This window comes from Paramacrobiotus metropolitanus, unplaced genomic scaffold (assembly GCF_019649055.1).
Source record: "Paramacrobiotus metropolitanus isolate TYO unplaced genomic scaffold, Prichtersi_v1.0 Parri_scaffold0000036, whole genome shotgun sequence".
NCBI classification, from domain to species: domain Eukaryota; kingdom Metazoa; phylum Tardigrada; class Eutardigrada; order Parachela; family Macrobiotidae; genus Paramacrobiotus; species Paramacrobiotus metropolitanus.
The window spans coordinates 968,916-994,240 of NW_026570256.1; the positions used below are offsets into that span (position 1 = coordinate 968,916).

The 25,325-nt window shown below is 43.1% G+C and overlaps 4 protein-coding genes across 8 annotated transcripts; 2 read left to right on the forward strand and 2 right to left on the reverse strand.

The window, feature by feature from the left end:
• On the reverse strand, positions 1-4,624 carry LOC129589597 (uncharacterized). Of its 2 annotated transcripts, XM_055484405.1 has the most exons (7): positions 4,503-4,624; positions 4,172-4,400; positions 3,249-3,292; positions 3,020-3,165; positions 2,398-2,870; positions 1,574-2,179; positions 1-659 (listed from the first exon to the last, which is right to left on the reverse strand). In XM_055484405.1, exons 2-7 carry the CDS (start codon positions 4,244-4,246, stop codon positions 111-113), a joined length of 1,893 nt encoding a protein of 630 aa, XP_055340380.1. In that variant the 5' UTR covers positions 4,247-4,400; positions 4,503-4,624; the 3' UTR covers positions 1-110. The 2 variants fall into 2 exon arrangements, with proteins under 2 accessions (XP_055340380.1, XP_055340381.1); XM_055484406.1 differs by lacking the exons at positions 4,172-4,400; positions 4,503-4,624 and adding an exon at positions 3,388-3,884.
• Positions 4,204-5,454, forward strand: LOC129589608 (uncharacterized). The gene is made up of 2 exons (XM_055484423.1): positions 4,204-4,359; positions 4,666-5,454. Exons 1-2 carry the CDS (start codon positions 4,324-4,326, stop codon positions 5,287-5,289), a joined length of 660 nt encoding a protein of 219 aa, XP_055340398.1. The 5' UTR covers positions 4,204-4,323; the 3' UTR covers positions 5,290-5,454.
• A 13,026-nt stretch (positions 5,455-18,480) lies between these two features.
• LOC129589611 (uncharacterized) lies at positions 18,481-22,002 on the reverse strand. Of its 4 annotated transcripts, none has more exons than XR_008690628.1 (5): positions 21,783-22,002; positions 21,415-21,579; positions 19,566-21,336; positions 18,903-19,237; positions 18,482-18,825 (listed from the first exon to the last, which is right to left on the reverse strand). XR_008690628.1 is itself a non-coding variant. In XM_055484426.1 (3 exons), exons 1-3 carry the CDS (start codon positions 21,841-21,843, stop codon positions 21,143-21,145), a joined length of 420 nt encoding a protein of 139 aa, XP_055340401.1. In that variant the 5' UTR covers positions 21,844-21,973; the 3' UTR covers positions 19,803-21,142. The 4 variants fall into 4 exon arrangements, 1 of the variants encoding a protein (XP_055340401.1); XR_008690627.1 differs by having other exon boundaries at positions 18,889-19,237; XR_008690626.1 differs by having other exon boundaries at positions 18,481-19,237; positions 21,783-21,997.
• Positions 22,003-23,591: 1,589 nt separating this feature from the next.
• Positions 23,592-25,202, forward strand: LOC129589581 (beta-1,4-N-acetylgalactosaminyltransferase bre-4-like; the record flags this gene model as incomplete). Its single annotated transcript, XM_055484380.1, has 4 exons — positions 23,592-23,727; positions 23,821-23,919; positions 24,165-24,422; positions 24,716-25,202. Coding segments are annotated over 4 exons (750 nt in total), but the record flags the coding sequence as incomplete, so codon positions are not given.
• Between the last annotated feature and the right edge of the window lie 123 nt (positions 25,203-25,325).

A 25,325-nucleotide genomic window follows, 5' to 3' on the forward strand; every position in this document is an offset into this window, starting at 1 on the left:
CTTCGTTTCGTTTTCATTGTATTAGGCTGGCATGTGCTATGTGCATCGAGCTTGCATAATCTGAATTAATAGCACCAGAAAGACGCTTAAGGATCTATAAAGTGTACGTATCATGCGCAATTTTCAGACAGTTCCACATCTTCACTGCCGACACACATTGTACAGGTAAACATTCCGCGTGGATCGACATGTCGTTTAATACTCAGCAACCGATCGTAATTGCTGCCAAAGGAAGCGCGCTGCCAGTTCGGCTCATCTATCCACACTTCATTGGAATACACACCGGAATCGGGGTAAATATCCCTCCACACTTGCAACCCATCATTCAGTGCCGTTTTCTTCGCGGTGATCGCCGCCTCGGATGTTGCAGCATCCCAGCTGGTGACTAGAAATGCCACCCAAGCCGTGCTACGCCATGCTGGCGACACCGACGACTCTTGAGTGGAGCGATGCTGATTGCGCACAGCGCTGCCAGCCACCATCAAAGCATCCACGCCCGCGGAAAAACCGTTCTTTATCGCTCCGGCTACAAGGGTCCGGGCGAGAGTGCGTGGCTCAGTCAGGGCGGATTCCGGGATTAAACGTGTACCTAACAGCAGACGCGCACCGGCACTGTAGCCTTTAAACTGCGGAATGGTGGCAATCCACGCTAGCCAATCCTGCAAAAATTACACCAATTTAATGACAAATTCCAGTCATTATTGTACACATTAGGACACATTCAGACCAACAGATCAGCCAATAAAATTTTAAGGAAAGTCGACGCCCACTCTGGCCATGCATACAGCCGATTACGATTATCTGTCTTCGCTCAAAAACCGGTTTTTCTGCCCGATGTGTCGAGTGATTCTTATACGTACTTTTATACACGGACTCGTAATCACGTATGAAAGCGGAATTACCTAGCTGTGAAAAAGATTACAGTACCTATCCTAAATTATTGCACTTTACGCACACATGTTCGTTAATTTGAACGTAACCTTTACATGGTGCACACTGCACAGTGCACGTATGACGTACTGTAGTGGCTCGCACATCTTGAACCACAGAGTTGGTGTACGGGAAAAACGTGCATCCAGTGTACACACTCTAACAGGGCCAAACGCACGATTCGCAGTTGGTGTGCATTGATAAATTTCTGATGTTTCACAACATCTGGTCTGGAGAACCTTCTTGAATTTTAAAAAAATTAGAGCTCTAACAATTAATAACTATGTTTATGCTCAAAAGCAGCCATTAACTTAAGTCTTTGCCGTCAGCTCGAATTCTAGCGCTGATTTGTTGTGGTTTTTGGGGTGCTCCTGCAGTGTGAGGGGTACGTTCAGCGTCCACATGCTGCAGCTATAGAACAATTCGAGCTCTCAAATACAGATCTTTTCTTTCTAAGGTGAATTACAATTTTAATGAAAATGCTTAATTAATTGGACAGATTCAGAAGGAGTGTTCATGTTGAAGTCAAAATCAAGCATCATTTCGCCGCCGTGCATTTTGCCCGGTTAGAGTGTGTATATTGGATGCACTTTTTTCCCGTACACGAACTCTGTGGTTCAAGATGTGCGAGCCACTACAGTACCTGAAAACCGCCGAAATGTTGAGAATATGTTCCGGCAGTAGCGAATGGTCCGATATAAAGGTCTTCCTTAGATGCTACGAAACCAACCAACTCTTCTCTTAGAGCTTCCATGGGTGCTGCGGCATTCAGTAGATCAGCCGGACTTAAGAACACCAGTGTGAAACCGAAGCGCGGATCAAAAGCCAAGAAGCCACCCCAACCAACCGTATCCAATGACGACGAATGGCGTGCCAAAATTTCGAAAATATCCTCCACGTGCTGCGGTAACAACTGTCCCGTTCTGTTTGCATTCAGGATTTCTATGGAATAGGCAATAAGCCCGTTGGGGAGTGGGTGCAGTTTGTAGGTGACGGACGTGACGATGCCAAAGGTGCCACCGCCGCCGCCGCGTAATGCCCAGAATAGGTCTTTGTTTTGGCAAGCGTTGGCCGTCAGTAACTGACCGTCTGCGGTGACAACTGTCATCTCCAGGACATTGTCCGAAGCGAGACCAAAGGCGGGTGATAAAAGACTGTGGCCGCCGCCCAGAACGTACCCACCGGTCGCACCAACATCCTTGCAGAATCCGCCGACAATACCGTATGTCCGATTAAGGCTGTTCTCAATCTGCAACAACAAATTACTTTCTCCCTATAAAAACGTAATTGCAAAAATGTTTTTACAAAAATAGGTATTTCAACAAAAAACAAGTGACTATTTTACAACAAATATAAATAGTTTTGCTAATGCTGTGCAAATGGTTTTTGCAATAAAACAATTCTATCAATAGAAAATCCAGATCAAATGCGGGCAACAAATAATAAGTTTCGTTACCATACCCTTACCACTGTATAGACTTCTCCCCAGGTTTTTCCGCCTCGCACTGTGACAACAGGGCCGCTGTGCCGAGCGCTCTCATCACAACCACTGGCTGTAAAGGTCATGTTAGTCTGTATCTCTCCCTCAAAATTCCGCATCCAAATCATCAACGCTCCCGGTGCCGTGCTGCGCCCGAGATAATTGTGCCCGGTGCTCTTCACCACAATTCGTACGCGATGTTCATGCGCGAAAGCCACCGCTTTTTGGATATCTTCCACGCTGTGCGCATCCACGCCGTAGGCCGGAACGCTGCCGGTTTGACAGCGATCAGCGGGGGTCAGATCGTTTTTCAACGGGCACCGCTGCTCTCCCGCATCCTCCCAGTTAAAGAGGTGCATGCTACCGGGTTTGTTAATTAAGTAGCCTTGTTTGTTATAGTTTCTCCGGATATCCTCGCACTGGTTTGAGTCAAACAGCGGGCCATCATAGCACGGAACCGCTGGATTACAAAAACGCATCACTGTTTCAAACTGATCAGAGCCACCGTGTCAACAAATAGCAGCGCTTGGCTGTTTTCTCGATAAAAAGATTTTTATAAATTTTTCACGAAAGGTTTCAATTCAGCACTACATTACGCGCTTTATATACCTGTTGGTGTCGGAATAAGCATGCGCCCGTTAATGCTGGTGTTAAGCGCGTGCCACTGTTCCGCTGTTGGCCAACAGGAATTTCCTGGGATGCATCGACACCGAGACCCAACAGTTCTGTTTTCATGTTGTTCGGCAGAGGGGATCCTACAGAGTAGAATATTCTGTGGTTGTATCAACCCTCGCTCAGTTCTTGGTACGCAAGACACGAAGTATTAGTCAGCACTTACAGTGATTCACTGCCAACCGCTGCTAACAGCCATAAACAAAACGTCTGCAGCAAAAAATCAGATTCAATGTTAACGAGCAACGTTAAAAGTAAACTATTCCTACCAGTTACCGATTCAACAGTGTGCGTTTACGACTTACCAGCAACCAGACCATTGTGGCAAGATGGAAGTTACTGACACAGAAGAACCCGGTTTCACATATTTCACTCAAACAAAGAAGGGATAAAAACGTGTACCAGCTTTACAATTTAACTTGCGCTGTTGACCCACTAGTTTTATTGAACTTTGCTGCATGCACTCAGGTATGGTTTGCAACAGACGTGAGTCAACGGCGGACAGTGGTTTTACGGTTCTTTGCGGATGTTCATGTCCGGTTACATGTCCTGTGATGCCCATGCATGTGCTGATGAGTGGCTCTATCGTGTTGGTTATCATAATGCCAACACGATAGAGCCCAACATTAATGTGCCTGTATAAAGCATTAAACAGTATACGGAAGTGGTATAAGGCTGCATTTTCATCAGGTGGTCTTGTACTCTTGTATGCTGAGCGTGAGAATTCTTACTCCTATCGTGAGATCTGACAGACTGGACTTACAGTCTGTAGAAAAGAGGACACGGTACAAACGTCTGTGCTACGTACATACCTCGTGAAATGGAACCGGTTTATCTGCAATCTGTATCAGCTCACCACTTTCACCGCTGTACGCAGCGCTACCGCTACTTTGCCTTTCTATCTTCGATTGCGAACCGCTACTGTATCAGTTACGAGTATCATCGTCTTGAACGCAAAGGCAAACCATAGGTGGAAAACGGGACATTTTTGTTTACTGGCTGTTCAACATGTGATACCTGGACGAGCGTTTCCACTGCAGTATACACATAATTATTATTATTGTAGCGTGCACTTGCTGTATCACTCACCACAATCTTTTGAAAAAAGATCAAGGTCGCTGATATCCTGCACCGGAAAGCGGAAACCGTATAAATGGCGCTCATTTGCTGTGTGCGGTTAGTAGCTCCTACTACATTTTATTCTGGTCGCCATTGTGGGAATCGCAACGACGTAACGGAAAATGGATTTCGTGGTGGGCATCCTCCTGCTGAGTGCGGTACGTGATTCAATAAAAACTTGCTAATTTTTTCCGGGTGTCTGTGAAAAAACCATGTAATTATGCCGATCGTAACGAAAGAAGAGTGCCTGTCGGGCAGTACTTAAGCTATTATAAGTGTATTTCTGTAAAAACGTACATACTTGTACAAAAGAAACACTCTACAGATAATCACTAAACTGTTTGTTTGTAAATTTAAAAAAAATTTAATCTAGTTGCTGATGAGGTATATAGGTTTTCAAGTGGAATTTAATTAACGACTACATCTGTTATCATGGTTTTCGTATGCTCTTACATTTCCTGCAGGTTTACAGCGTTCAAGCGGGGAATCTGATTACACGCGATGAGTTCCAAAGGGCAGTGACAACCATCGGTTACTGGCGCTACAAACCGCCCACGGATGAACAGTATGAGCTAATTATGCGCGATGCCGGACCCAAAGGCAAGATCACCACCAAACGGGAACTGGCCATGTTCCTTGCCAATGTATTCCACGAAAGCGAAGGCATGGGGGCCACGGAAGAGCGAGGACCCAGTGGACCGTATGGGAACTACGTACCGTATGAGAAGAACCCCAACAACCCGGAGCTAAAGTATCACGGGCGCGGTTACCTAATGCTGCGCGGCTACTGGGCGTATAAGGAAGCCTCACAAGGACTGTACGAGGACAATCGACTGGTGGAGAACCCGGAGCTGGTAAAGGATGCGCCGGCTGCGTGGGACACCGCGTTCTGGTTCTGGGCCAACAAAGTGCACAACCAGCCCGGTATTGCTGATGGAAAATTCGGTGTCTCAACCAAGGCGATTACCGGTGGCCGGGAATGTCAGGAGTACGAAGAAATGCCAGAGAGATTGGACATCTACACGAAATTGTTGAGAATCTTCGGTGTGGAAGAGACCGCCAATTATGCTGGATGTTTTAGCGAATAACTGGGGCTAGACTCATGTTGTTTGCTTGAATCAACATTAGAAAGGCGTCTAGTTTAGAATGCCGCTTGGTGTTTATCTAGATCCACCTTTATCACTTACCAAAATTATGGGTTCATAGACACCAGTTTTACCTGCTTAATTGGAAATAAAAATGAAGTTTTGTTACCTACTTACTTAAGTAACATAAGGCAGTTATTACGAGTAACAGTTACGAGTAACAATACAACTCTACGGCGAACAATTCTGGGGCTATTCCTGGAGAATTTGTGAGACAACGCTGGGTAATCCCATTATTCCCTTGTCTTCGTTTTAATTTCGAAAGCGCCACCTGAGACCGAGATGATTCCCCTGTTGGTTTGATACTGTTCGTATTGACGATGTACTCAAATATGGCACAGACAACTGAGAAAATTTTCTCCCAGTACGATCTGTCGAGACAGCGCGTTAACTATCCATGCTTCCATCAAGTTCATGCCATGATTCAACATACAGTAATATGCTTGAATTGATGCAGTGAGAGTTCTCACACAACTTACTGTCAGCACAAGCATGGAGAAGGTAGGCGATTACAGGGAAGAAATTGCTGCCGTGTTTGCTTGGCAAGAAAGCTGTCTGAGGTTGTTCGGCTTCTTATACGTTCGCAATGAAGCGAGCCTCTTCAAAAAGCTGTACAATGTGAGTGCGGCCAGCATTTTTTTAATCGGCGGGATCTTTTGCGCAATCACCTACGCGCTTTCTCTTATCTGGCTCATCAAGGATAAAATAACGATGTTTGGCACTCCCTTTTTCCTCATGCTCTCGTATTTACCATACTTCTTCACGAACATCCGTGCTCTGTTTGTTCTGCTGGAGTGCTGGTGTAAACGCGCCCGCTATATCAAATTACAGCAGCAGGCCGCTGTTCTTCTTGGTCATCACTCAAGACAAGACCTTTTATTGGCCAAAATGCGCCGATGGAAGCATCTGTCTGTGGTGCTCGGGATTGCTTCGTTTCTAGCCGTGTTGACCTTTGAGGTTGTGGACTGGCTGAGCTGGTTGGATCGCGATCCGCGACGCTGGAATATGGCGTATGATCAGTCATATATGCCCTTACGCATTCCAGCATGGTTGTTTATCACTATCTGGGCACTTTTCAATGACTTTCCGTACATTCTCTCACAGCAGCTGTACATCAGTTTACTGTTGTATTCGCGGATAATGAAAGAAGCTCTAACTGATATTCACAGCTGTTTACCGGTACGAAATAAGAAGTCATTTGAAGAGGTCACTGGACATCGTGTTGAGGGGAAAACCACAATTTCTTACTCGGTAGTAAAAATGCTAAAGCATCGATATTTGGATGTTTTACGCTGTTCTTCGGATTTGAATGATGCATTTGGAAATTCGCTGTTCGTTATTTACGGATTGGACTTGCTGGGCATGTGCGGGTTCGTCGCAGCGATAGCAGCCAATGGGGAAACGCAGTTTTCGGCGTACTTGGTGAATTACGTCAGTGTGGTCGTGTTTTGTGCGTATATCAGCTGCATGGGGCTGATGGCTGGAATGCACGAAGAGGTGACTTTGCACAGCTAACAAACGCCGCTAAATACATCTGTTAATTCATACGAGTAAACGATACGACAAATATTCGTGCATATCGTAAACCCGTAAGTGTAATGCGGACATTATTACCTAACCGTAAAACGCTTTAAGGTTTCATGGTTGTAGTGCGAAGCACTTGGTCTGGCGTTATATGAAGCAATGGAGCAGGCAGAAACTGGTTCACAAACGGCAGTCTTTCAGGTATGACATACTGTCAAGTTGTACTTACATGACGATACTTACTAAAGGCTATTACACTGTCAGGTAGATCTTATTTTTCCGAATGCGGCTGCTTAAAGTTAACAGAAAACTTACCCTAATTAAATCCTCGTTTCGTACGGCTTAGCTGGAATCATATATGGGCAGCTTCATTACGCTGGTTCGTGATCATCCTGTAGTATTCAGGGGTGCCGATATTTTCCGTGTTACGCGCAGTTTTCTTGTCGGCGTAAGTACCACGTTAAACTTATAGAACTGGCACGTGCAAACAAGTAGTTGCTTTGCAGACCGTGACCTTTATCATATCATCTACAATTGTGCTTAGCGAGGTTCTGGAACGGACAAAGAGCACCGAGGAGACGGCAGGCAACCGTAATTTCAGCTGTCATGCCGACAATGCCACGGCTGCTCTCATGTATTCACAAGGAATTCATCTGCATTGTAATTCACGATTGTAGCAGTTTTGAAAGTTTTATCCGAAAGCGGTGTGTCATTTTTTAATGCTGTTGTAGCCGCTGATGTCCGTAAATACGGCAAAAACTCAGGCCAACCAGAGCGCTTCAACTTTCCTACTTTTCCTGGCTCTGTCTTCATACTCTCGAATTTATACAACCACAACAATCTGTTAAATCTCATGAGCTTAGTAAAACTACTCTATAAAATTAGGTGTATTATGCTTCCTAAAACGCGGATTTCTCTGTCGCGCTGCTTGATTTCGCGGCTCGCCATTCCTTTAACATTGTATTGTGGATTCCTATGCTGCTACCAGAATCGTGACTGATACAAGTCAAACAATTCAGCCAGGATTAAAAGATCTCAAGTTGCGGTGTCGGTTGGGGAAATGGACAACTGCCGCTCTGCACTACCGAATTAAGCAGTCTGTATACGCTTACTCCCACGACTCTCCTATCTGAAAGGTGTAAGTGGTGTAACTTGAGCCTAAAGGGAAAACTGTCACACTATCTTAGTTTTGAAAACATCCGTGGAGACAAACATTGTTTGAGTGAATGCTCGAAATTTTCATTAACTTCAGACTATCCGTATATTCGTAAACGGGCCGCTTAGATTAAGTGGGCTTGGTTAATAGTATTACAGCTCCAGTATATTACCCTGTACTCGCCTCTAGGCAGTTACGCCGCCTGGGTTTAGCACTGCACCCCAAAAGTTGGAGTAGTTATTTTTCGTGATGCGATCCATTTTACAGAAGCTTGCATCACTCGAAGTGAAGTGGCAGAATTTTAGCGCTACCCCGCAATATCATACATGATACAGATATGCCCAACTGTAGCACTCGTGTCGCCAATGCCACGGCAATCCTTTAAACCTTCGCAGATATATCACAAGTTTTCGGAATATGTGTAAGTGGTGATCGAACATATTAAGATAAGCATGACCCTCTCCTTGCATCACCGACATAAAGAGTTCGACGAATCTGATGGTGTGGTATACTCAACACTGTGTAGGACATGCAAAGAATTCACTGACAAACCCCGAGATGCTGAATCTCATATTGTCTGCAAGCATCGGAATTCACCGGATTTATTTTCGGTTGTAAGCTGTAACCAGTAATATTTCAAGCCGAATGCACTGATTGTTATTGTCGCAAACAAACGGCTTTTCGTGATAGCAGCCAGTGTTCAACTGTGACGTAATTTACAAGCACATTTTCGTTTGTAGCAGCACTGAACTTGATAGCAGCTTAGTGCGACGCTTTTAATATTTGCCTTATGTCTTGAGGACACTTGATGTGACCACTTTCCATGACGAGAGGTTGTTAAATCATCAATGTATTAGTTCTGACTTCTACTGTATGCAACGTAATAATATGAAGTTTAACGAAAGAAGCAGAATCTCTATATATACAACTGCATGTGTCATTGCTCTGACATGTACATAGAATAATTGCCAGCCATTCTGTTTCAAACCCTTTTGGCAAAAGGAAGCAATATGAGCGCAATGTGAGTGTTGAAGAGAGGAAGCCTCGTTGACACTCCAGCGTTACATTAAATGAATTACGAACCGCCTAGTGATTTCACTGCAAGCTGTGCAATCGAAAGCGTTGGCAAAAAGCAGCAACAAAAAAAAAATAAAATATATATGGTTTGACAGCGTTTATTCTGGTCGTCTGACCAAATATGCGGCAAACTTGTTGTAGAGTTTCCGCTGGCTTGAACACTGCAACGCGACGGTGCAGTGTCCGTCACGACAACTAAAAATACTACGACATACTCCGTAGATGAATGCAGTGATAGCTTCCCATTCTCTGAGTCATGGAGAAACCCTACGATTATAAGAAAGAGGTTGCTGCCTTTTTTGCTTGTCAAGAACGCTGTCTTCGATTGTTTGGCTTCTTATCCGGCGCCGGTGAACAATTAAAGCTCTTTAACAAGGTGTACGGTGTCACCGTGGTCAGCTTTTTTGTAATCGGTATGGTGTTTTGCGCTACAAACTACGCGCTTGTCCTTGTTTGGGTCATCAAGGTTTGGGTCCTCGTTTGGGTCGTTTGGATAAAATTGTGACTGTTGGTACTCCCTTTTTCCTCATGCTCTCGTATTTACTATACTTCTTCGGTAACATCCGTTCTCTCTTTGTTCTGCTGGAATGCTGGTGTAAACGCACCCGCTACATTGCGTTACAACAACAGGCCGCCAACCTTCTTCGACACTATTCAAAACATGACCTGTTACGGAGCAGAATGCACCGATGGAAGCAGCTGTCTGTGGTGTTTGGAGTTGGTTCATTTTTAGCCGTGTTGGCGTTTGAGATTGCGGACTGGCTGAGCTGGCTGGATCGGGATCCGCGGCGCTGGAATATGGCGTATGATCAGTCAATTATCCCTTTACGCATTCCGGTGGGGTTGTTTATCGCTGTTTGGGTACTTTTCAACACTTTTCCGTATTTCCTCTCACAGCAGCTGTACATCAGTTTATTGCTGTATAGCCGGATCTTCAAAGAGGTTTTTGACTGATATTCGTTGCTCTTTATCGGTGCGGAACAAGAAATTAGGCGAACGGGCTGGGATGAAAACAAAAATTTCTTACCGGGAACTGAAAATGTTGAAGCTGCGCTATTTGAATGTTTTACGCTGTTCCTCGGACCTGAATGGTGCATTTGGAAATTCACTTTTCGTTATTTACGGATTGGACTTGCTATCCATGTGCGGCTTTGTCGCCGCTATTGCAGGCAATAGGGACTCACTTCTTTCGACGTACTTAGTGAATTACGTCAGTGTGGTCGTGATGGCTGGGTGCATCAGCTGCATGGGACTGATGGCTGGAATGCACGAAGAGGTGACCGTACTCGGCCACTAATGGCGCCTACAAATACCGCGTCTCTGTTTATTTGTGTCCACATTAATGATGGCACTAATACTGGTGCATGTCGTAAAAGTGAAGCCAGGGCATTATTTTACTGGACGCTTTACAGTGTCGTGATTGTAGTGCGAAGCGCTCCGTCTTGACTTACATGAAGCAATGGAACAGACCGAAACTGGTTTAGAAACGGCAGTATTTCAGGTATAACAAAATTTTGGATTTCTTTACTTTTCGGAATAACGAGAAACTGCGGCCATTAAAAGCGAATAAAAGAACTGGATCAGGTAAACATTTGTATTTTTGTGTTCTTTGCGGTTTAGGTGGAGTCGTACGTGGGCAACTTTATTATGCTAATTCGTGATCATCCTGTTGTATTCGCGGGCGCAAATATTTTCTTTGTTACCCGCAGTTTTCTTGTCGGCGTAAGTACCGTGTTTAAGTAACTTTTACTGGTAGAACTGGTACAAGTAAACAAATAGTTCATTTTTGCAGACTGTGACTTTTATTATATCATCAACTATTGTGATAAGCGAGATTTTGGAACGGACAACAAGCACTGATGCGGCAGCACCGCCAGCAAGCAACCGTAATTTCAGCTGTCACGTCGTCAGTTCCACTGCTGGTCTTCAAATACTCACAATGAATTCACCTGCGTTTTAATTGACTATCGGAAGAGTCTGAAAGTGTTACTCGTAGTTAGAAAGTCTTGTGTCCATTGAAATACTGTAGGTGCGGCGCCAGTGAATATACGGACGAGAAAACCGGCAGATAATCAGGCCAGTACGAGGACAAGAAAGCGTTTCGACTTTCGGATTTTTCCTTTTCCTGTCTCCATATTCTCCAATTTACGAAACCAAACGTAACTTTTAAACCCTCATGGCTTAGCAAAACTTCACTATAAAAGAAGGCGTACAGATATCATGCTTACCAAAATACAAATTTCTTTTTTCCGCTGCATTTTTTCGCTATTGCTTTAAAGCTTTAATTCCTTCCACTTTTACTACCAGAATCATGAGTTAAGGAAGTCAGAAAATGCAGCCAGGATTAAAAGATCGACTTGCTGTGTCTTTCAAAGTAGCGAACAATTACGCTTCTGTACTAAACGGTTTGTACTCTACAACTTTGTACATGTCTACTTGCATGACGCTTCTGTTTGCAAGGTGTAAATGGTTTTGCACTTTAGCTTAAGCCTTCAGGGAAAACTTTCACGCTTTTTAATTTCTGAAAGCATCCGTTGAGACAAATATTATTTTGCGTGAATGCTCCAAGTTTGTACTGAATATTGACTATCTGCGCAAATGTGCAGCTCCAATATCTATCCGGATAGTGTATGCACTAATGTATTATTCACTAGCCGGCATCAGTACAGCTTGGTTTGAGCACAGCGCCCAAAACAAAAAATATTTGATTTTCAGAAGATAAAATAAAATAGCTGCTTTTCAGCGACGCAGTCCATTTTACAAAAGCTTGAATTAATCGGTATGGCAGCTTTTCTGCACTGTTAGCCATGAATAAACCAGACGATTTTATGGCTGAAATTGCGGCAGTTTTTGCTTGGCAAGACCGTTGTCTAAGACTATTCGGCTTCTTATGGGATGAGAAGGAGACATCGAAGCAAATCACGAAATTATACAGTCTGACTATGGTCAGCTTTTTCTTAATCGGCGGTATATTCTGCGCTGCCAGCTACGTTATTTGTCTTGCTTGGATGATTCTCACTAAGACCACGATGGCCACCACTCCATTTTTTACGATGCTCTCGTATCTTCCGTATTTTTGCACCAGCATCCGTGCGTTCGTTGTATTGGTGGAATGCTGGCGGAAGCGCCACTATTTTGCTGCCTTGCAAAAACACGCAGCTGCACTTCTTCAACAGCATTCTCGTCACGACCTTTTATTGGTAAGAATACGCCAGTGGAGACTTTTGTCGGCGTCGCTCGCGATTGCTTCATTTGTGGCCGTGTTGGCCTTTGAAATTGTGGACTGGTGGAATTGGTTGGAGAGAGACCCGCGCCGGTGGAATATGGCGTACGATCAAGCGTTTCTGCCCTTACGCATCCCGGCATGGTCATACATCACAATCTGGGCATTGTTCAGCGCATTTCCCTATTTCTTATCCCAACAGCTTTACATTAGTTTACTGTTGTATTCTCGTATTTTTAATGAGGTGCTAAAGGACATCCGTTGCTGTTTGCCCTTCCGCAACAAAATGTTGCCGAAGCTCGGCCAAGGAAAACATGGTGAAACGGTCGCTAAGGCGAAAACAACAATTACTTACGAAGAACTTAAAGTGCTGAAGCAGCGTTATTTGGATGTTCTGGATTGTTCCTCAGGCCTGAATGCGGCATACGGAGGGGCATTATTTGTCATTTATGGATTGGATTTGTTATCCGTCTGTGGATTTGCTGCCGCGATTGCCGCCAACGAGGAACCGTTTTTCCTGTCTATGATGGTGAATTATTTAAGCATAATTGTGATGGCCGGATACATCGGCTGCATGGCACTGATGGCTGGAATGCACGAAGAGGTATCTTGCATGTAATTGTCGTTTTGAATATCCTTCATATTCTTCTCATAGTAAACCACAATCCGTGAGCTTTTCCTCGTCAGTGTATCATCTGTTAATAATAGAAAGGGCTTTCTGCGCGATAGCAAACGATTGCTGCATTACGGTAAACTATGTAAAATCACCAAAAAGTTTGATACAGCTAACGCAATTATTATTATTTACTCCGCTTAAAATTTTAATAATAGAAGTGGTGATTACAGTTTACAAATAAAAATCGGGGAACTTGCTGGGTTGATATCATGTAATTATCATAAATTGTCTCCAGAAGGACTCCATTGTAGTGTGGAGATCTTGGTTTAGCGTTGCACAATGCAATGGACCAGGCGAAAACCGGCTCAGAGACAACCACCCTTCAGGTATGACACACATTTGGATCTTTAAGTAACAGGAAAATTAGGAAATAGATGTATTATTAAAACGAGTGTCATAAACATCTACTCTAGACTTACTGTGGTTAGGTGGAAACATATGTGAGCAACTTTATAACGCTGATTCGTGATCATCCTATCATCTTCACCGGCGCAAATGTCTTCCATGTCACCCGTAATTTCTTAGCTGGGGTGCGTGTTTATGTATCTGGTATTTCTACATTTGAACCTAACTCTTGCTACTGACGCTGCCAAACCACCCGTTGTATTGCAGACTGTGACCTTTATCGTCTCCTCGACAATTGTTCTTAACGAGATTATGGGCCGCACAGCCACCACCATGTGTCCGTTAATGATCAACTGTTGCTGTCCGGGCGCTAATGTCACGGCAGTCCCTGAAACTTTCGCACAAAAGTCACAAGTTTTCTAGTCAGTCTGATTTATGATAAAACAGGATCGACTACTTGCATCATCGATGTAACCAGTTCGACGCATCTGACGGCGTGGTATACCAAACACTATTTAGTACTGTACATGCAGAGGATGAGCTGATGCTGTTTGCAGGCATCGGCTTCATCGGTTTTGAGTTCAGGTTCAGTTGTAACCAGCAATAACAGAGGTCGTTTTTCCTTTTCCAGCTGCTAAAAATTCCCGGTTTACTGTGATCGGCAGGGGTTGGAATATAACTACTTACAGTTTTGTTATTGTAACAAACAAAATGATGTCTTTTCCAAACAACTGCTAAGGTTTAACTCTAATAAATTTCTTTCGTAGTAGGATTCACCTTTAAAGTAGCTTTTTACGATGTTGCAGTTTTGTTATTACAAGTCGCCCGCCTTGAGACGACTATTTTCCTTGACGTAAGGACGTAATCATCAAAAAGTCATTATTACGCAGCGTGATATTCTGACGTTTAAAAAAGATCTAGAAAGCAGAATCTCCATGAAGTATGCATGAGGCATTTGTTCTGGCTTGTAAATAGAATTTTTGTGGCAGCGTATGGGTGTTGAAATTCAGCGCGGAAATGCCGCGTCGGCTGACATAACAACACTATACCCGATGGTTTGACATCGTTTATTCTGGTCATTTTTCCAAACACGCGGCAAACTTGTTTGAACAATCGTTGCTATTTTCGCTGGGTCTAACAGTGGGACGTGACGGTGAAATGTCCATAGGTAGCTTCATGCCACAACTAAACATACTTGTACTTCAAATGAAGTATTCGACGCTAAATTCAGTTAGAGAGTTTTAACAACACAAAGACATGGAGAAACTACACGATTATAAGAAGGAAGTTGCTGCCATTTTTGCTTTTCAAGAACGCTGTCTACGATTGTTCGGCTTCTTATCCGGCACAAGTGAACAATTATCTGTAAATCCATGGAAAAAGCTATACAGTGTTAGCGTTGTCAGCTTTTTCTTAATAGGTGGTTGGTTTTGCGCGACAAACTACGCAGTTTATCTTATTTGGATCATCAAGGTTAAATTCACTAGTATTGCTGATACTCCATTTTTCATCTTGCTCTCGTTTTTACCATATTTCTTCAATAATATCAGGGCTCTCTTTGTTCTATTGGAATGCTGGCGCCAACGCAACCGATACGCCGAATTACAGCTGCAGGCCGCGGATCTTCTTCGACATCATTCAAGACAAGATGTTTTGGTGACCAAAATGCGCCGATGGAGGCAGATGTCTGTGGTACTCGGGGTTGGAGCGTTTTTCGTTGTGGTGGCCTATGTTATTGTGGACTGGCTGCGCTGGTTGAATCGTAACCCGCGACACTGGGATATGACCTTCGATCAAGCGTTCCCGCCTTTACGCATTCCGACATGGTTGTTTATCACTATCTGGTCACTTTTCAGCGCCTTTCCGTATTTTCTCTCACAGCAGGTGTATATCAGTTTGCTTTTATATACCCGGATACTAAAAGAAATTTTAAAAGATATTCAGTGCTGCTTACCGTGTTGGAGCAAGACAGTATCGTTCGAACAAGCATTTGGAAAGCGCTGCAAGGAAGTGGCCAAGTCAAAAACAACAATTTCTTACATGGAACTGAAAGTATTGAGGCAGCGTTATCTGGATGTTCTACGCTGTTCTGCAAACCTGAATGCAGCATATGGCAATTCGCTGTTTGCTATTTACGGACTGGACTTGCTTGCAGTTTGTGGATTTATTGCTGCGATTGTGGGCAATGGAGAAACATTTCTTTTTGCGTACTTGGTGAATTATTTTAACGTGATGGTGATGGCTGGGTACATCGGTTGCCTAGGACTGATGGCTGGAGTGCACAAAGAGGTCACCATACAGGGTTACGAAACCTTCTGTAAAAGTATATCTATATATGCGTACAAATCACATATAACTTAAAGGCTAAAGCTGTTGAGTTAAAAAGAAAGCTGTAGTAGAGCATTAGCGAAAACCGCTTTATATGGTTGTAGTCCGAAGCGATCGGTTTGGCGTTACATGAAGCTTTGGACCAGACGGAAACCGGCTCTGAGAAGGCTGTCTTTCAGGTAAGACACAATGTTCTTTCTGGCTGCTTGAATTTAGAATTATATGGGGACTGAAATTAGAATAACGTATAGAGAACCTGAAAACATGTACTTGCTCCATTTCTCGGTTTTCGATAGGTGGAATCGTATGTGGGCAACTTTGCAGCACTGGTTCGGGATCATCCTGTAGTATTTAAGGGTGCAGACCTTTTTCATGTTTGCCGCAATTTTCTTGCAGGGGTAGGTACTGAGAGTACCGTATTTACCACATAAGAAATCGAATAAAAGTGCAAGTAGTGAAACTAGTTATTACTGGTGCCTGAACTAACTCTGGCAAAATGATGTGTTATGTTACAGACCGTGACCTTTATCATCTCAACCACAATTGTGCTTAGCGAAATTTTAGATCGGACAGAAACCAACACTAATTTATCAATTTGGAACTGTAGTTGTGACAGCCGCTTTGCCAGTGCAACACCTGCTCCTCAAATTTTCACGGGAAATTCATCCGGTTTTTAACTGACAGTTTGGACAACATCAGTATCTGTAGCTGTACTCACCGCGATAGTTCTGATGTCAGTGGCTATGGTCAGTACTAAGGGCAGAGCATTGTATGAGCGCTTTTACAAGTGCTGGACCTTTCGAAGCCGTTCATTGTATTTTTCTCCCTCGAATTATTCAATAATTACAGTAGATTTATGATCACTAACCACAAAAACCATGTGACAGAATTTTTAAAGATGCTGATTCTGACCGCCTGGGTTTATTTTATTAAGTTTTTGTTTCATCTGTTCAGAGGTTGCGCCGTTACGGGTTTCGTAGTTGGAACTTGGAGCATCGATCTCTTTCCTTGATGTGTTAAGAGATTAATGAATTTAGATTACTAAAAGCCAAGTTTCCCTACCCGCTCCACATGCCACACGGTTTACAGTTACGAAAAATCATTCGCATGCCCTACTCGCAATATACCTACGGTTAATTGAGCTCCCACGATCTGAAGAAAAACTGTTAAGCTTTGTAATTTTTGAAAAGGTCGATTGAGACATTTTCTCCGTAAAAGTTCGAGAATGTTTGTACACTTGTACTGATTATTGACGATTTCTGCAAATGGGCTGAGCGCATATCATTCTATTTGGGTACGTACTCCATATTTTCAACTTGGCATCCATACCGCTTTGTGTAAACACTACACCCGAACTTTGGAGAAGATGCTTTTGCGTTAATTATTCCATTACACAAAAGCTTGCGGTCAGCGAAACGGGTTTTGGCGCTAATAGCCATGGAAAAATCAGGCGATTTTATGGCTGAAATTGCGACAGTTTTTGCTTAGCAAGATCGATGTCTCAAGCTATTCGGCTTCTTATGGGATGACAAGGGACCATCAAAGCAGTATAAGAAATTATACAGTTTGACTATGGTCAGCATTTTCTTAATAGGTGGTACATTGTGCGCTACTACCTACGTTTTTTGCATTGCTTGGATGATTCTGAATAGGACTTCTAGAGACAGCACTCCGTTTTTTACCATTCTCGCCTACCTGCCGAATTTTTGCACAAGCATCCGTGCGCTCGTTGTGCTGCTGGATTGTTGGCATAAGTACCACTATCACATTGCCCTGCAACGGCACGCTGCGGATTTTCTGCAGCACCATTCAAGACATGACGTTTTAATGGGTAAAATGCGCCGGTGGAGATTGTCGTCTATGGTGCTCGCGATTGTTTCGTTTGCCGCTGTGCTGACTTTTGAGGTAGTGGACTGGTTAAGCTGGCTCGAGCGCGATCAACGACGTTGGAATATGGCGTTTGATGAAGCGTTTATGCCCTTACGTATTCCGGCGGGGTTGTACATTACCATTTGGGCGCTATTTAGCGCTTTTCCGTATTTTTTGTCACAACAGGTCTACATTAGGTTACTACTGTATGCAAGCATTTTTAAGGAAGTGTTAAAAGATATTCACTGCTGTTTACCCGTCCGGGAAAAACTACTGAAATAGGCACAGGGAAAGCGTCCCAAAAATATTACCATGGCGATAACAATAATTTCTTACCCGGAGCTGAAAATGTTGAAGCGACGTTATTTGGATGTTCTGGATTGTTCTTCGAGTCTGAATAATGCATACGGACGTGTTCTGTTTTTCATTTACGGATTGGATTTGCTAGCAGTCTGTGGATTCGCTGCCGCCATTTCCGCCAACGTGGAGCCATTTCTCTTTGATGTATTGGTTAATTATATTAGTATCGCTGTGATGGCTGGATACATCGGCTGCATGACAGTAATGCCTGGGGTGCCCAAACAGCTGATCTGGCAGTCATCCATCGAGTACAAAAGTATTTATTCGTACCAAAGTAAACCATACTTCTGTACATACAGAGTACTGTATTTTATGTATTCTTCAAAAGCTTCTTAACTGAATAAGCCAATATTAATACAAAAAAAATCAATTAAAACGTCACGCGATAATGATTAATGGAAATACCGGTATCTGTGCAGTGCCAGGTACCGAAATAGGGCTCCGGAATGGCACCGTAATTTGGGCGTTGTTGTAGGCATGTTTATTTTTGTGCATTCAAAAAAATCTGTGCATTCTAAAAAAATTTTGCAATTTTGTGCCTTATGCAACCAATATTGTATGCACTGCCATGCCAAAAAGGCCGCCTTTATGCGCGCATCAGCTGACTGCTTGTGCTATGGCAAATCAAAAATGACAAAAAGTTCCAACGTGTGCTGGGACAGCCCAAAGCCCAAACTGCTATTTAACCCGTTTAAAATTACCATGTATGATTATAGAAGCAATGTTATGAATATAATTCTGTGGAATGTACGTAATACGAGGATGATACCATATGCCAAGCCAATATTTTCTTTAAAAGGTTTTCGTTTCAGTGTGAAGCTATTGGTTCAGCGTTGCACAGTGCAATGGAGCAGATGGACCCCACTTCCGAGGCATTTGCCCTTCAGGTACACAGGAACAGATTTTATGAGCCCTTCGCACCTAGGAGTAGATTTTATGAGAGTCCGAAGTATCTGGCAAGAACAGTATTACAAACTGTTGTACCACAGTTATACTACTTCTTGGCTTATTGCGGTTAGGTGGAATCGTTCATGGGCGACTTTATAACGCTGGTTCGCGATCGTCCAGTAGTGCTCTCCGGCGCGGATATATTCCATGTTACCCGCAGTTTCCTCGCTGGGGTGCGTGATAATTCATCTTTTTTATTTGTCGATGTATCCAAACTTGGTTGATGACATCCATACAGCAGTCGTTCTGTTACAGACTGTGACCTTTATCGTCTCGTCGACAATTGTTCTAAACGAGATTATAGACCGCACAGCCAGCTCTGGTTCTTTAACGACCAATTGTAGCTGTCATGCCGCTAATTCCACGGCTGTGCTTGAAATCTTTCCTGGAAATCATAAGGTTCCCGAATTAGGTGTTTGATGGTAATATAAATTAGGAAACCACTGAAACCGAAGGCGGAGGAGCTATGGCGCGAGCAAAGCGAAGCGAGCGGAGCAGCAAGTTTCACGAAAAGACTAATGCCATTTTGTTAGCACATACAGTCTTTCGCTTTTTTTATCTTTATATTACCGTCACAATATTTACTAAAACTAAGTGTTTACTAAAACCAGGATGGAAGAATTAAAAAGTGATAGTTTCGTAAAAAACAAGCATTATTCATTCTTTAGGGAGAAAGGCTCTTTTGGAGATCAATGCGAACGGTCATTAATTACCTGTTACAGACATTCGTATTCGCCGAAGGTGAATTCGAGACACCATGTCGACGTCCTCAATGTCGACTCCCTCCCCACTCCCTCTGTATAAAACAAATTGAACCAGGCATATGATCCGGTATCCATATAATATAACCGTATCGGTATCCATATAACCAACGCCATTTTTAGTACATGCATTGCAAGCGAGCCGGTACAATTTAAGTGATTGTAACGTCTGCAATCATCGCGACTCACCGGCTTTGTTTTCATTTACAGTCAATGTAGTCCATCTAGGCCATTCTGATTATTTATCTGTGGGAAATTCCCAATCTTATCGATACAGACTGGGAACAGTAGTTTTGTAACCTGGTGTGAGAATTGTTCTTATGTTGTAGTGAAAGCAGCGATTGTCTTTTACTGTTAGCTTTGTCGAGGTTCAAGTCTGATAAAAGTTACGAAGGAAAATTCGTATGGAGTAGCTTCGAGGCAGCGGCATGCATGTAGTGTAAATCCATGTACTGTATGTACTGCACGCAGGCTAACGCAGCTGTTCGCGGCATACGGTCTTAATAATTTCGTAAACTTCATCCATGAACCGTGACAATATTGCGTTAAGCCAAAGGAGCAGAATCTTCAAATACAGTTCATGTGTCTCTGCTCTGGCTTGTTCATACAATGAATATAAATTATCGCATTTCTACTGACTTTTGCTACAGACCTACAATTACTGTAAATCACAAAGTAAAGACTTCGACAATAAGTAGGTTGCGTTTTGCACGGCCGGACGATTAACGGCAAAATTAACGACAGTTTTGGCGTTGTTAATTTAAGGCTCCGGTGATTCGCATAAGAGATTGCGTTATGCACTAAACAATTAACAGCGATAGATATTAGCGTGGCGAACTGTTGTGTTTTGACAGTCATTTTTCAATTTTTTGTATCGATACCGAAACGATTTCATGTTGCACCGTGAAAGTAACAGAATAAAGATTTTTTGTGGTAGAAAAACATAAGGTTAACAGTGGCGTTAACACGTGTATGAACGTTTTCACGCAAACACTATTCTAAAGCAGTGTTATCCACTTATTCCATTCTTGAATACAGGACTTCGTTTCTCAGAGGCCTCAGTACAGTCTCCGTATACTGCTACTCCAATAGTAAACTACTCGAATTACTGTATTTTATTATATGGAATAATTTTTACAATTGTGAAAGTTAAAGTAAAAAGTAAGCCATATAAGTGAAAAGTTTAAAGAGACCATTGGCAGCACTAACATTCGAGCAGTACTGTTGTGATTTTCGAAAAATTCGAGTCGAGTGGGCAACTCAGGACTGAATGCCCAGGCAGAAATTCACTGGGTACACTGTCTCGCCTGCGCACTCTTCGTGCTCAATGGTCTATATGGGCCCAGTCGTTCATTACTAAATTTCAACGTCGTTATTAACGAAACGATACCCCCTTCGTTTCGTTAATAACGACGGGTACTGCCGTTTAAACGTTCGTTAATTGTACTCCGTCGTTAATTCTATCGTCAATCGTACCCCTTCGTTGATACCGCAACCTGCTTAATAAGTTTCCGTGCGCACTGAACCCATTACAAAGCTTGGTATAATCCAAAAGCAGCGAGTCCCATCACCAGCGCTGTACCACCACCGCGTGTCTTGGATGCCGCGTTGCAGTAATCCGTATCGCAGTAGCAGGCTTGTCCGGTTGTGCCGCTATCGGTTGTTATAGTAGGCCCGCATGTCATTGCGGCGCCCCAGTTTACGCAGCCCTTCAGAATTATTGCTGCAAATTGAAAGGGGCGCCGTAAATATCACTCTCAGCAATGTGCACTGGCGGCACAATTCTAAATCTTGTACGTACTTGTGCCATTTCCGGTGATTGTTTCCTTGTAGCAAGCTGGACGGTACGCTACACTGAGATTGAACTGATCTGGAGGACCGATTATTGTTTCGTTATTGGCGCATGCCTCTTGGACTTCATCGGTGTATTGCAGCTTGTGGTAGCAGGTCAACGAGAAAGTTTGACCTATTCCAGCTTTAAAGGTTAGGCTGGTGCAAGTGCTACGGTTAATTGTATGGCAAACAGAACTACAGCAACTGATCGCATAGTTTGCAGCACTTTAAGACACCTCTTTCTGTGTTTTAGCAATACATAAACGATAGCAATACAATACATAATGCGAAAGGTAAGGCGGCATGTTGACAAGCAAAGCAAATGACAGCACTTACTGAGACTTAGTCCGAGTACAACTACAGCAAGCATACAGAATTTATAAATAATCGAAGCCATTGTTATTTATATCGCTTGCCCAAAGCAAGAATTGTGTTACATAAAATTTAAAGAGCGAGACAAAGTACGACAAATGGATGATCGGCAGTGCCGTCGTAGAGAATTTGACAGCATTATAAGCCTGCACTCACAATGCTTATAAGTCTCTTATCAAGGAACTAAGAAACCTAAGATGCGTTGAAAACAATGGAACAGTCAAAACTGAGACAAACAGAAAGCGATAAGTAATCATAAGTTGTAGGACAAATTTGTGTTTGTCGCAAGAAAGATAAGACTTATTACCGGACAATCCCTACGTTCTCACGGACGACAAAACTTTATTTGTCTATGATAAACTACAAATCTCGTTGATTACTACCATGTTACGTGCGTATAGGTACCCGGTTATCTATGTAATGCACCGTATGGAGAGAAATGGCGATCAGAATGTTGTTTAATGTTTCACCGTGATCAAAATCCACTGGAGGGAAGTTAAGTCCTGTTTCCAACCTTATCAAGTTTGCGATAAAACTAACTATTTTCCCGAATCGCATTCAAAAATGTCACAAACGTCGCACTTGTATGAATGAGCCGCTATTTAACGTGGCTTGGAAATGTCAACACCATTCTTGGTTTAAATATTATGGAAATGTTTACATTTCTGTTCACTATTCAGTCGGCTGATGCTTTGACTGAGAATATTATCAGCAGCGGACTTCAGATAGTCTGTTTAGACGCGAAAACTACGCCGCCGCGGTGTACGAGTACATATTTCGTGCTAAACGCAACCTAATTCATGCCAGTTATCTTTGCAGAGACAAAGAGAGTGCTCAATGAAAATGTTACCGAGATTAATTTTCAAAGAAAGATTATGTTTGTGACTTTGTTATCAAGCACTGCTCCTTAATGCGATCTGTTCGCCTTCACACCGAGCTTGCCTTTGACCCGATTGCTGCTTTACAAATATCGATGAACTACCGGTTGATCACACTAGTATTAGGTCACATACCTAATCAGCCCTGGTAACAATATCTTCATTCGCACCCCGGTCTTCGGCAATCACGCAAGGAAAGCGCCTGATAATTCGATTGCTCATCATCAAGCAACAGAAGTGTATTGGATCTGATAGAACGACTGCGTGACAGCGATTACTTTTTGATCGATCGTTTCTACTTTTCTACTGGGTTTTAAAACTACGAAATTATGATCACATTTTTCCTGGACCACCTTGAAACAAGGTTTTAAATGAATGTATTTTTGTGTGAAATTCAGACCATTGCGGTTTATTTCATTAGGGACTGTCGCTCAAGCTCTCAAAGCAAATAATTATCACCACGTATACGGGTGTGTCACTTTTGCACAAAACACTGGTCTGATCATTTTGTGTGATGTGTTAACTAAGCGTCACTGACGATACACCGATACAGCGAACTATGTCTAATGGGAATTCTTCCTGTCTTCTTCGCACCGGTTTTGGTAAGAATCTCCCCTTGCTCCTGTTGTGTTGCGCATTATTTCTGGCAGTCTTCTACTTGTGGTACATAAACGGACCTCGTCAAAAGTGTCCGAATTTCGCCGCTCCCGTGATTATTATAAGGAAAGACGTTTTTTGCAACGAAAGTGGTTTCTTTGACTCACTGACCCAACGCTCAGTTAAACTGATTGCGTTCTACGGTGGCAGCGATATGATAACCGCCACCGGCAGCGTACCAGTGTGCGAGGCGAAACCCAGTACATTGATGGGCCGACGAAATATTTCGAAGTAAATAAAATCCGACGAGGAAATTGAGGCTGAGAATCCGCATGTGAAACAGGGCGGCAGCTATCGCCCGAAGCACTGTGTCCAGCGAGGTCGAATAAAAGTGGCGGTGGTGGTGGCCTACCGGAACCGCACGGAACATCTGCGTAGGTTATTGGTTGTTTTCAGCGGAGCACTGACTGCAATAATCGAAGTAACGCTTTGATAGTTGCAGGTATTTTATAATTTACGATTTGTAGAAATTTTGCTGAACAATCTACATCCGTTTCTTCAACGACAGCAGCTAGACTACATCATTTTTGTTGCGGAACAAGCCGGGAACACAACATTCAACCGAGGTAAAGGAAACAATAATGCCATGACTTTTATTGTTGGAAAACGTTTATGGTATGGGTCAAAACAGTGTGAAGTAAATCCAATGTGAGTGTAACTTTGCTGAACAAAATGCCGTAATCGGCAATGAGACTTAATCATAGTGGCCCATTTAGGTGTCCCTACAGTCCCGTTAATGTCCGTTGGCCGTTCCAGTAGCTTTTGGGCTTTTATTAACGTTAAGGTTTGATTCTGTGCTCTTAATTGTTAGGCAAACTTTTCAACGCGGGGTTCCTAGAGGTCAACAAATTTCCCGGTTACAGTTGTTTTGTGTTCCATGACGTAGACCTCTTACCGGAAAACGACCATAATTCATACTTTTGTCCCACGATACCGACTCTTTTAGCCAGTGTGATGGATAAAAATCAGTACAAGCCGTATTACGGCAATTATTTTGGTGGAGTTGTATCATTTGCTCGCCGTCATTTCCAGCAAATCAACGGTTTCTCCAATGTTTACTGGGGCTGGGGTAAGCCATTATACTAGAAAATTGTGTACAGCGTTTTTGTTGATAGTAAAACGGAAAGAAAAATAAATCGGAACACTAACATGCATTGTACGCTTGAGATTTCAACCAGTGCGCTGTGTGCAACAGAACTAATAAATCCGCTTTTCAATAAAGCGCTTTTAGTAAGATTGTTCACAATGTACGAGTAGAATTACACAGGGGTCGGCGAAAGTAGTATTATGCTATGTTATAAAATTAATAGGTATTGACCCCATCAAAAGTAAAACAACGTTTAATTTTTTATGGTTCTGAAGACGATGACTTGGGCGCGCGGGTCCGGACGAAGCTGGGGAAGCCCGGAAGAATGCCCTTCGACATTGGCCGGTACACCATGGTTAAGCACAACAGAGATCCTAGCAATCCAACCAATCCCAAACGTCATGAACTAGCCAAAAACGCCGCACAGAGAATGGAGATCGATGGCTTGTCGAATGTCAATTATACGGTGTTGCATTCCGAGCTGCGGCCACTGTACACTTGGATTCTGGTGGATCTGGGTAAACCACCGTGACTCGTTATCGTTCCAGTTGGGTCGAGAAAACTGCCAAAGTTGTTAAAATTTGCTCAGATAAAGTGTGCTCCAAAAATGTCATTGTATGGTACAATACTGTATACAACAATACTGTATACACATACGCGCCCGATCCGCAGAATGTTGACATGTCAAACAAGCGGAGGTTGATAAAAGATGCTACGTCCGGTTCGGTGGGCTATCTGAATAAACTTATTTTGTTGTACAAACGCTGACTTTTATCGGTAAACACCTAGAATTTGATACGATTTTAATGCTTTTTTAATCACTTTTCGATGTTTACTATCGTATTTGCGAATGGCACTCTCTCGATAAGACTGTTTCCCATAATG

Bases quoted from the DNA above. Each gene is read 5' to 3' on its own strand.
- LOC129589608 (XM_055484423.1), top strand. From the start codon at position 4,324: ATGGATTTCGTGGTGGGCATCCTCCTGCTGAGTGCG. The intron at 4,360-4,665 runs GTACGTGATTCA...CATTTCCTGCAG, and splicing joins GCATCCTCCTGCTGAGTGCG to GTTTACAGCGTTCAAGCGGG.
- LOC129589597 (XM_055484405.1), bottom strand. From the start codon at position 4,246: ATGAGCGCCATTTATACGGTTTCCGCTTTCCGGTGCAGGATATCAGCG. The intron at 3,293-4,171 runs GTGAGTGATACA...TTTTTGCTGCAG, and splicing joins TCTTTTTTCAAAAGATTGTG to ACGTTTTGTTTATGGCTGTT. The intron at 3,166-3,248 runs GTAAGTGCTGAC...TCTACTCTGTAG, and splicing joins GCGGTTGGCAGTGAATCACT to GATCCCCTCTGCCGAACAAC.
- LOC129589611 (XM_055484426.1), bottom strand. From the start codon at position 21,843: ATGGCTTCGATTATTTATAAATTCTGTATGCTTGCTGTAGTTGTACTC. The intron at 21,580-21,782 runs GTAAGTGCTGTC...AAGCTGGAATAG, and splicing joins TGTACTCGGACTAAGTCTCA to GTCAAACTTTCTCGTTGACC. The intron at 21,337-21,414 runs GTACGTACAAGA...TTCAATTTGCAG, and splicing joins AATCACCGGAAATGGCACAA to CAATAATTCTGAAGGGCTGC.